This window comes from Spermophilus citellus (genome assembly GCF_964194105.1).
Source record: "Spermophilus citellus genome assembly, chromosome: 4".
In the NCBI taxonomy this organism is placed as follows: Eukaryota; Metazoa; Chordata; class Mammalia; order Rodentia; family Sciuridae; genus Spermophilus; species Spermophilus citellus.
In genome coordinates this window covers 36163273-36175610 of record NC_138185.1, presented here as the reverse complement: position 1 = coordinate 36175610, position 12338 = coordinate 36163273, and the positions used below count along the sequence as shown (strand labels likewise).

The 12338-nt window shown below is 37.9% G+C and overlaps 1 protein-coding gene across 2 annotated transcripts in view; it reads right to left on the bottom strand.

Annotated features, from left to right (window-relative positions):
- SLX4IP (SLX4 interacting protein) overlaps nt 1-12338 on the bottom strand; it is a 196728-nt gene that overhangs the window by 17456 nt on the left and 166934 nt on the right. For both annotated transcript variants that reach the window (XM_081290498.1, XM_081290499.1), the window contains 2 exons: nt 9549-9626; nt 6906-6994 (listed from right to left, as the gene is read on the bottom strand). In XM_081290498.1, the coding sequence (XP_081146624.1) occupies nt 6906-6994; nt 9549-9626 (167 nt within the window). The remainder of the gene's footprint in view (nt 1-6905; nt 6995-9548; nt 9627-12338) is intronic.

Here is a 12338-nt window from a genome sequence, read left to right as displayed (position 1 = left end):
TCATCTGTTTGCTAATGAACTTTCCAAACATAATCCACTTGCATGTTGAACTCTCGCTGTGGGTGTTCTGAGGAGCATGCGCTTTTCAGAATTCTGTCCTGAGAAGTCTGCTGTCTCCCAATTCCTATTACCTTAGAGAAATGATTGGGTCTTTCGTCCACAGCCATATCTCATCATGATTCTACTGGCAGCTACTGGAAATGAAAGGTGTTTAAGTTGGGTGGTCTCTATACTTCTTCCTCCTCTAGATGCTGGTTAACAGAGCTCCCATTACACTGGCTAGTTATATGGGGCTTATCATAACCTTTTGGTATTTCAGTTTTTCCTGAAATGAGGGTGCTGACCTTCTTGGGAAAATAATATGTGCACACATGAATATTAGGTATTTTTCTCATTTCAAGCAGAGAGGGGAAGATGTACAGCAGTCTGCTAGTCTGGTGTTCATGGCATTAAATTAACTCTTCTCTGAGGAAAAAGGAAAATGATGACAATGATAATTAATACTCATAAATGCTTTAGAGTTTATAAGTCATTTTAATATTTATGGTTTCACTTGATCGTTAGGAAAACTTGGAAAGAATTACTTGGCAGATACCATTTTTATCTCTGCTTATCAGTCAGGGGACTGATGCTCAGAAGTCAAATGATGTGTCTAAGATCCTCCAGTGCATGAGGGAAAAGTCGGTGGTCAAAGGCAGGTTTTCACATTTTAACTCTGATATATTTTCCTTTCGTTCTATTCCCCATGATGTTTTTCCTAATTAAATCTGTGATGCAAATGGTTATTAAGGGGACATTACATGTCTCTGTACATAGGAGGAGGCTTATGTGAAAAAAATCACAAAGGATTACAGGGCCCAGATATTTTCTATAATATATCCTATCTATTTTTCCCTCCTAGTCTAATTCAGCAAAGGGCAGGTTCCCTGCAGGGGATGAAACATGAAATTATCTCATTCACGAATACTATTGGTTAAACACTTGGAAGAATTTTATTTTAGGAAAGGAGAACAAAACCCTAGGTTACTGTAACAAATAGTCAAAGTACACTTAATCTTTATCCAAGAAATTTTACCCAAGAAATATATTTTCTTATCTTCAGTGTCCTGGTCTAGAAAAACTAACTCATAAAAAATATCTTCATCCCTACCACCAGCATTTCCATTGGGCTCCACCTGCTAGTCCATATAAGGGCAGATGAGAATGGTAGCTGTTAGAGTCCCCATCCCCATTCAAGGAAAACAGCCCATTCACAGGACCAGCTGAGGGTACTGCTCTAATCTGTTCCTTAACTATCTGTTGGTCTCATTATGACCTTGAAACCTGGTCACAACTGCCAGGAAAACAAGAGGGCTGTCAACCTAGACAGGTGTCAGGCATGAGAATTCTTTAACATTAAACAATAGTCTGATGTGAAAGAAGTGTTCAATTTAGTGCTCATGTACTGTGTCTTGTCAGGACATTTCAGTAATCCTCCCACGTGGATGATGCTATGGTGAGGACTCAGCCTCTTTTGCTGGGGCCACCTGCAGAAACCTGACAGCTATTTTCAGGTAAGCTACCTGAAATGACAGCTAAGCTACACTCAAATGAAGTGAAACAGGCAACCCAACTACCTTATGATCTTAGTGAAGTCCCCCTGCTAAGGGGCAAAAAGAGAGCCTGGTCTCTAAAGATGCCTCATGGTCTGGAGTTCCCTGACAATGAAGTCCATTAGAAGAAGCAGAGAGCTTGGCTGTCCTTGAAACCTAAGGACCACAATTAGCATGATGCTGGTCAACACAAACAATAAAAAGGACCTCACATCACAAACTAAAATAATTTCCATAAGAATACCCAAAGAAAATGTAAGTAACTATTTGTCTAATATTGGAAAAAACAAAACACCAATTTTATCCAAAGCAGAAATCATTATGGAAAGCAGAGCTGAGGACACAGATTCCTATCATTAGGCAATGACATATGACTGAAAAGAAAAAGACAGACTCGCTAAAAGTTACTTTCCTTACTATATAAAGTCTTACATATACTATATATAAGGAGTCTTTGATATATCATTATCAACAGAAAAACAGGTACAAAAACATAATTCACAAATGAATAGGGTCCTAGTTAAAATAAATACACAGTGACTTCAGTGTGGAAGTATGGAGAGATACAGATTTGATTGGTAACAGAGGGTTATCTTTGGGCTGAAAATTTTGAGTAATTTTTATTTTATTTGTGTATATCTGGATTTAAAAATTAGTTGTACAATTTTGGTAATCAGTTATTAAGGAAGAACTAATTTCGGAACACTGAAAAATGTGAATATGGAAGTAGCCTTTGTTCACTCAAGAAACTTTTCCTAGTGCTGCAGAAACCTCTTCTTAATGGCTTCCATGTAATTTACCACTGGTATTGTTTAGGAAACACAATAAGAAATGAGAATAATGGATTTTTTAAATCTACAATATATTATGAAAACCTGGAAAAATTATCCACTATTTTTTTAATGTTAAAAACAGTTCTTGTCTTGAATGAGCTCATTTATATTTATGCAAATATTCCCTTATGAAAGTTAAAAAAGTCTGTCATCGGGAGAGTATAGAAGCCAGTGAACAAACTGTTAAGCAGTTTCTTTTGTTCTAAAAATGTAAGGCCAAAGTGTTTCCTTGTAACTACTATTTATCTTTCCCAAAATAAAATACAGCTCTGCCCTAAATGGTTTTTATCACAATTTAAAAATTCTAACAGTAAGATCTTTTTTGTGTGTAAAATCATTTTATAGTTTTTATTCAGCTACATTTTCATCTGCTTCCTCTGATAGAAATTGTGTGAGAAAGGATGAGATAATCTGATACCCTCGCCCCACTCCATTTCATTGAGAGGAGGGTGAAGGCCCACAGAGCTTGGATTACACACAGCTGAGGAATACAACAGCCAAGCTAAAAATAACCCAACCTATGGTAGTTTATTGCTTGAGACTAATTTTCACTTCAATCCTATATTCATAAACTAGGAGATGTTTAATGCTAAACAGCAGTCTGACTGAAGAGAAGTGTCCAATTTGGTGCTTAAATGTCCCTTTTGCCCAGATACCTTAGTAATCTTCTTATTCAGATGGTGCTATAGTATGGGCCTAGCCCTGTGTGATTGGGCCCCTCTGCAGAACCTCTGAGGCTATTTTCGAGTCTCAGCTACGACTCACATGAAGTATAAGGCCAAGAACCCAACTGTCTCAATGCATATATCCATTTTAAGGCAGCACTAGCCTATGTATCATTTTTTTAATTTCCTAGATGATCACAGTCTTTGAACCTAAGACAGGTTAGGTTCAAAAGTAAGGAAGCCAGTCTATATTTTTGGCTTTTCCTTCTGAATGGTTGAAGGATCTAACTAAATACCTTTAGGAAAAGTGGAGGCTCTATTTGAGTTATATTTTTAGGTTACCAGGGAACTCTTCAGTACCCCTGATTTGCTAGACTGTAAGCTCCTTGTTCGAAAAAGCATTTTCTTAGTTTCCCCAGTGCCTAGGAGAGTTCCTGGCATCGAATTAACCCTCTGCAAATTATGTTAAATGTGATGGTCAGAGTAGATGAGAAGTGGCCTCCAGAGACTAGGAGAGCCTGCAACCAACACACAATGAAGCAGTAGCTTTGCACTGTGCCTGAAATGTTCCATATATGTATAAAATTCTATGGTTATTCATACAATCTTAATAAAGGAATAATAGAAATTAACAATTTTAATTTCCTAAAAGTTCCAGGGCTATGCATCTGAGAAAGACAATGGTCTCTACATAGAGACTTGATTTGCAAAGAATAAAATATTGCTGGAACAGAACACAGCTGAATGAAATAAAAATTTACCTTATGTTCTTCATAATTCTAAAGTAAAAAAACATGGGGCATAGGAGAACAACTAAAGGTAAAAACTCCCCAGCGCCATATCTTGCAATAGTCAAAAAACTGAGGCTCCAGGGTTTAGAGATTTCTTATGAGAAACTCTAGAAAGAAAAATACAATGACTCATTTCATAATAATGCCCTTTCTTCCCAAAGTACACAGCACAATTCCCACATCCCTAGCACATGGGCACTCTGTACAGAGTGATTGCAACACGGAGGACTGCCCTGCACTAATGTTCCGAAGTGGACAGAGAAATGCCGACTGCAGGGGGAACAGACCTCCCTGGTGTAGTGGGGAGTGGGGACAGTGCGGCTGCATTCGTTCTGCCCCAAAAGGAGCAAAGGAAGGGGATTTCCCCTTTGTACTGCTTGATCTGGGACAGTGGTTCTTTTGTGCACCACCTTTAAGAACTGAGAGCTGAGTGCAGCTGGTTTCTTGTCTGAAGGCTGAAAGAATTCCTTGGCAGAGCAGTTTTGAATAGATGCTTCCAGATTTTCTAACAAATTGTCACTGAGACATTGATGATCCAAATGGGGTTGGGTGGGATGGGAGGGAATGAAGGAAAAGAATCAGCGTCCTCCAGGACTACAGCATGAGGAAGGCACCTAGCCCTTAGCTCAGGTACTAGTTCACTCCCAGTCACTTCTGTGGGCGTAGAAAAGTGAGTTAAGTAAACAATTATAGGAAAATAACTGAAGTTTATAGCCAATATAGCTACTCCTGGAGCCAAGTTCCCAGGCCTTGCCCAGCAGACATTCCTTGAGAATCACTACCAAGAGAGAATGAGAGGATCCTGCCCTTAGGCCAACATCAATTTAAACTGATAAAAGAATTCAAAGCTTGAAGGAAGTTCAAAGAATACTCAGGGGAGCCTGACATCACTGGCTTTGGGCATTTGAAGTGTATCAAGAGGAAGAAGAATGTCTTCTCTCTGGCAGAAGGCAACTCTGGCAGGGAAGGATTGTTTATTGATCCTTAAATATCTGAGACAGTAGGCTTGGCAGAGGTCAAATATCAATGAGGATTAAGCTATAAGACACTTCTGGTGGAAGGGCAGTGTGGTTGGCTTGATGAGCAATTTGCAGGAGAGGGCCCCTTACTTGACCTGGATATTTTACAGCCACTAGTGATCACCAACCTGAGGAAGTGGTGGAGGCCTGCAAGGGGGGAGGTGCTCAGGTGAGGAGGCCAGGGAGGAGGGAAAGTGCACAGAGCTTCACTGACTCTTTTGTGTTGGTGGGAAAATACATCTGTGAAGTGCAATAAGAGGTGGCCACAGAGAAAAAATGAACACAGAGATTGACCACAACCAAAAAGAACCCCCCAAAAACAATGAAAAGAGCCTCATGATGTTTATGACATTTTTCTTATAACATGGTTAGCTGTGATAGTATTATTGCTAGAAATTCGAACATTTTACAGATAAAGAAACTGTAAAAGGGTCAGACTAGTCAACTTTTCAGAATGAAAATTCTCAACATTTAGGAAGTGCTCCAGCTTATAGGATTTATATAACAGCAGCTATAGAAAACTTACATCTGTATAAATACCAGGGCCCCTAAGGGGGATAACGTTTCATTTATATTGAGATGTTTTAATTCCCGCTTAATAATTTAAGATACTAGGTATTAATATTGCATATCAGATACAAGATCTAATTTCTTCTGTATTCCATCTGAAAGCAATAACACTTTCTGGCACAGATAATTGTTGTTTTCTTAAACCACAGATCAGTTTCTTTCTTGCTCTGAAAATCAGTTAAACAATATTATAGTAAAGCTGTATGCCAACAGCATTACTATTTAAGAATTTATTAATTTACTAAGAAAAGTCAACATTCTGGAAATATTTCAAAGGATAAACTTTTACTACTTCTTGTCAAAGTTGCTTCATTTATTTCATTTAATATGTACACTGTAAAGTTTTTTGATGGGTCAAGAAGAGGAAATATAAGGGTCACACCGGCTTTTCTGTAAGAGTCTTCTGCTCAAAACGAAGGAATCTAAATATAAATATAAGTTCTCTGCTCTTTACTTTTCCTGGGTCTCTATTCTCTTTTATAGCCTCTGAAACAGTCTCCTTATATATTTGTTTAAGATGAGATAAGAAACTGGTTATAGACTATGTAGGCCAAATTTCAAATTTCATATGAATTAAAAAATAATAAACATCAGGGATAATTTAATATTCCCATAAATTATCTTAGAAGCATAATAATCATGTCATACTTCAAGGCTGGGTTAATGTCTGTTAGATTTTTTTTTTTTTTCTGTTAAAGTTTCAAGTTGTACATCTAATACTATTAAAAAAGTTTGTACAGAGGTAAGTAGATTGAACCATGACTGCAGCAAGATACAAATACTACAAGGAGTCTCTGTCAAGTGTACATGGTAAGCTTAAAAGGCAAAGCTCTAAACTACAACACTAAGCATGTTTTATGTTTTTCTATAAGAAAACTGATGAAACAGAAACAGGCCTGGATGGAGCTAAAGGCTTCGAATGAGAAAAGACAGAGGGAAAGAGGGAAAGAGGGAGAGGGAAAATGAACCCTATTAGCTACGAAATAATACACTGGGGAGAAATACTGGTTCTCATGAAAATGTTAGTGATTCACAATGGAATAAAATTCAAAAGCCACTGACCCCAGTGAAAACTTCTAGTGGAAACATGTGGATTTTGCTTTATTTGAATACTATCACAAAGCACCATCATAGTGTTTGCAATGTGTTGCTTTTTAATTTAAAATTGATGTTGAAAAGATACTGCTGATAAAATTAAATATTCAAGGGTCTTCAGGAACTAAGAGATTACAACAACAACAAATCAACACATGCATCAGTATTAACATGCAAAATAGGCACAAGAATTTTGGTCCCCAAAAGTATGTATTACTGAGTATCCAATGGTTGAATAACAACAGAAAACACTTCGGTTGTTTTTCTACTTTTTTCTACTTTTTACAGTAACTCAGCATTGAAGCAGATTTATTTATTTACGGCATTTTTTTATACATACCAATTCTTCATTCTGATTTGCCAAAATATCATGATTAAATTCAAGCTGACTAACACAGACCACAAATCTGTCAGGGAATACACGGAGTTCTGTATAAAATGAAGAAAATAAAGTTACTGAAGGCTTCAGAAAACTATGAACACAGATACATGTGTTCCCATATTTTTTCATTCATCTTATGTTATGGCAATATGCAAGTATATATAAGACGAGTGTCTCTTTTCCCCACCATCCTTCCAGTGTTTGCCATCAATAGGGCAGGATGAGCGCTAAGCCTTAGGGAGTTGAGGAGGCTGCAAATTGGTCCACCTGAGCCCCTAGACCATTATACCACATGGAGCCCCCAGGCAGGGCCTTTGTAGCTTTCTCTCTGTATCAGTTTGCTATTTTCTTGTTAGAAAGCATATCTGAAAAATAGTATCAGTGTTTTCTAATGAGTGTGTAGACTTTAGAGAAAAAGGAAGAATATTAGCTAAAAATCAAATAATGTGACACATTAATGTTTTTCGTAGTTTGTTTATCATCTGCTTGGTCAGTTGGTCTTAGAGAAGGTCTCCTACATTAGAGGGCAAACTCCTAAGATGAATGTGACCATAATAACAGCAGCTTCTGTTAAGAATTCAGATTACTAAGGGAATGGTTAAAGGTGCATGGTGAAGACAAGACAACTACACTATAGTAATTGTAATCTATTACTTCAGCTTTTAAAGCAAAGCCACTAGCTTTTGGATGGGGTAGGGCAAATGAATTGCAGGACAGGACTCCGAAACAGTCAATGAAGGGGACACAAAACAGTAACACCATTGGGATCTTCTCTTGTACATCTGCCTACCAGCCCCCACTGAGCTCTGAGGTGATGTCAGAATATCTCAATGGATATTCTGAATGAGTGGAGAGGACCTCTTCCTTTGTTAATACTTGGTGTATTGCTCGAATATTTTTATAATATATGTGATTTATATTTGTGACAGAAATAGTAATTTTTCTAAAAGAGAAAACATGTGACCAATTTTTTAAAATATGTAAATCATGTAACCAATTTTTTAAAATCATGTAAATGGAGTCTCTTACATAAATTGCACAAGAGGGCACTGTCTGAGGTAATAACGTGTCAATTTGGTATACTCAGAAGCCAAACACAGAGATGTCAACAGATGCAGATGCACAATTTAAACACAATGAACACCTTATACTGTTCAGCTAGGTTGAATTATACAAAAAGGCCAAAAGAATTGACATTCTAGCAACAGATCTCTCTTTACCCCCTGGACCACTGTTATTTCCTTTTATTCTAATTCATCCTACTTAACATAGATAATAAAACAGTTCTACTATTTGCCTCAAGAGTTTGTCATGGCTCCCTAGTGCCCAGCATACACAGATAGGCAAACATTCAATGCCCTCCATGACTGGTGCCTAACCTGTTGGTCTGGTCTTTCTTCCAAATAGAAAGCCATCTTTCTCAAGTTGGGGCCCAGGTGTGTTTATCTGACCCCACATGAATGTTACATCTGGCTTGGTGACTATGGATGGCCTTTGAAAAACCTGATAACAAAATTATCAATTCAGTTAATATTTGTTCATTAGTTCTTAAAATATTATTAAGATAAACAATAAGTAGTCTCCCATTTTATGGAAGGGGAAACCAAGCCATAGAATTCACTCTATGTCTCCCAAATCAAAAAATTGAAAGAGTTCAATAGTGGATCACAATTGTAATTCAAAATTACCAGTTCATCAAATGATTTCGGTATTTAGTACTTCTATTTATTCCTCTGAAAATAAAAAATGATAGATTTGGAATACTTGGTACCAGGTATTGTATCAACAGAAAGCTACTTCTGTATTCCTTTACTCTGTTTTGGTTATAATTGAGAGTTGTTTTATTTTACTAGTTACATAGATTTAGGCAATGACAGTCCCTATTAAGAAGGATAGCTAGGATGTATTTTACCAGGCACAAGGTTAGCTAAATTAGTTTTATAAGAGAGGTGAACAAGGTGGAAGATCCATTAAGAGAGTAAGGTATGCAAGCAGCACACTTCAAGTTAAGAAAGTGGAGGTATCATGAAGATTCCAGGGGCAAACTTCCATAGAGCTGATTTTTAAAGTCCTTGTTTTGTATCTTATAGATATACTGACATAGTGATGGGAACTTGAGTTCAATTTTCTTTCCAATGCTCAGAGAATTCTTGGAGAATGGTCACTATCTTCTAACTTTGTTGTTCGCTGGATAAGACTGACATCATTTTCTCAGTGAACATCTTGGTTTGAGGGAGTGAGGGGTGGAATGTAGCCTAATTTCACACTTAGAGAATGGTCTTGATGGTTCTAGGCTGGGAAAAGGCTTTCTTATGTACACACTTGATCTGCATCCCAGCGCCTTGCTGTGTGCTGACAATAAAGAAGCAACTCTGGACACTCAATGAAAGTACTGAAATGTATCAGGAAAGTAAAATGTAGTGTGGTCCAGCTCAGTATTCTCATTCAGTAAATGCAGTATCAATTGGGAGAAAAAAATCACAAATGTTTGACAATATACAATGACATGAAGGCAATGAAGGAAGTAGGAATTTCTATTTCTTAATTTTTATCTCTTCTCTATGGCAAGTTGGTTGTGTAAACAAGAAATGAGCTCCTTACCAGTATTCTGTGAGCTCTCGATGCAGCGGAGGTGTATCCCTCTCTTGAGGAAATAGGCTGTGATATGAAAGCCATAACCTGTAAAATGAAAGGGACATTATTGGATTATAAGCTGGTTTGGCACTGAATCCCAGGGGCCCAGTCCAGTGCCTGCCACGCAGTATGAATTCAAACATTATTTAAAAAATGAAATAGCAAAAGAATCAGCAGAGGGCCCCAGTTGAGGCAAAGATCGGACATTACTATCTGGGTTCTTCCAGAAGGCCCAGCCATAACACCTGGCATGGTACCTTATCTGAAGTAGCTCAATTACTTCACTTGTAAAATGTGATAAACAAGAAGGTCTAACATATCTGAAAAATTAGGGCTTTCTGATAGGATGATTAATTCAGTGTAGATTGATGCTTAGATCTTGGCATCTTTTGATATTTATTACTTATTAGCTCACAAAAAGAACAGTTTAATATTATTTGAAAATGAGTATTTTCTATAAGTAAATTACCCTCCAATTCAAATACAGCTAAGTATTCATACAGAATGAGATTAAAGAAACATGGCACATATCCAAAAAAAAAAAAATCCCCCCCCCCCAATGCACTGAAAGCTGTAAGTAAAGAGGACAGAATTAAGTGTTAGAAAGTATATGGTGAGAAAAACAGCTGTGACTCAGCACTAATCCATCCAGCTGAAACAACTGGTCAGCCCTTCTCATCCTACGGAGGTAAATGCCTACCGAGCCTTCATAGGTAGTGGCCACAGGTCTGAAACGGGGCTTGGGAGAGACAGTAAGGACCCACCCGTTGCATTGGTCGCCCGGCAAAGGGAAACAAACTGTCTCCATTTGCAAGAGACACCACCATGGCAGAGAACTGACGTCATCAGACTGCGGCGGAGGAGATAACTTCATTGAAACCTGCGGCTACAGGTGTGTAATTCCCTAGCCTTCCCCCTCACCACATCGGGGAAACCTTAAGGGCCCCTCCAAGCTCTCCCGTAAGGGCCCCTCCCAGCTCTCCTGTGAGCGCGATAGCCAGCCCGAGGGAATCAGAGGTGGCACGGGACCCACGACGTGGAACTACCGCTCCCACCAGTGCTGACAGCTGAGGTCTCTTGCACCAGCTACCGGGGGTGTGGCTACCAGAGGGCAAGTAAAATTCGCTGAGGATTCTCAGCCCCAAGCTCTACAAACTTAGGGTCTGAGGGAATGGCAAACTGGAAGAGTGTGCCCAGTCGTTCATGAAAGCAGGGCTCCCGGGAGCAGCAGACCTGGCGTGTACCAGTATTGTGGTGAGCGGCACCCGTGAGAGGGGCCTGGCTAGAGGAAAAGTGGGAAGTGACTAGACACGAGGAGTCCCTAGGCACTCAGGATTGGAGACTCGCCCAGTCTGGGAGGAGCTGCTACACAGTGATTGGTTCCCACGTATTGACAGGAGAAACTTGACCTGGTGGGCACAGCGCCATCTACTGGAAGAGAAGTTAATCAAACTCTAAGACTGCATTTATTAGGTTTTTTTTTCTTTTTTTCTTTTCTCTTTTTTTTTGATTTGGGTTTTTCTTTCATTTTCATTTTTCTTTGTTGTTGTTTTTTTAATTTTTTTTACAAATTTTTTAAAAAATTTTTTTCTTCTAATTTTAATTTTAATTTTTTTAATTATTTTTTTTAAAAATTATTTCTTCTTTTTTTATTTCCTATTTTTTTCTTCTTTTGTCTTTTCATTTCTTTTCAATTATCTTATCCCCCCTTCCTTGAATTCCACCTGCTTAGTCTCATTCTCTTTAGTGACTTCTTCCCTTCCCTTCTAATACCTTTCCTCCCAAGCATCTAATAAATTTATAGGAGTAAACAGTAACTCAGCAGTCAAACAGAACAAGAAGTAACATGAGGAGCTTCAAAAAGCAAGGAAGAAAAGGAGTACAAACAATGCAGGACAGCCTAAATATTCAGGAGGACCTAGAGTCATCAGAAAAATGGTCATATAAAGAACTCAAGGAACACCTTAGACAGATGGAACGGACCCTTAAAGAGGATACAAGACAGCAAATTCAAGCAGCGAAGGAACACATTGAGAATGAATTACATAAACAGATAAAAGAAGTTGTTAAGCATTTCATCAGGAGATAGAGATTATAAAAAATAATCAAACACTAATTCTAGAAATCAAGGAAACGATAAACCAAATTAAACACTCAATTGAGAGTATCACTAACAGAGTGGAGCAAGTAGAAGCCAGAACGTCAGATAATGAAGACAAAATATATCATCTTTTTTTTTTTTAATTTTTTTTTTACAAAATATATCATCTTGAAAAGAGTCTAGCCAACTCAGAAAGGCTGGTAAAAAATCACGAGAAAAACATCCAAGAGTTATGGGATAACATAAAAAAACCAAACTTACGAGTCATCGGGATAGAAGAAGGTACAGAGATTCAAACCAAGGGAATGAGTAAACTGCTGATTGAAATAATTACAGAAAACTTTCCAGAAATAAACAAGGAAACAGATATACAAATTGAAGATGCATACAGGACACCGAGCACACAAAATCACAATAGACCAACACCAAGACACATTGTTATGAAGATATCCAATATACAGATCAAAGAGAAAATATTAAAAGCTACAAGAGAAAGGAGACAGATTACATTCGGGGTAAACCAATAAGGTTAACAACGGATTTTTCATCACAGATACTGAAAGCAAGAAGGTCATGGAACAATGTATTTCAAACACTGAAAGACAATGGATGCCAACCAAGAATTCTGTATCCAGCAAAATTAAGCTTTAGGTATG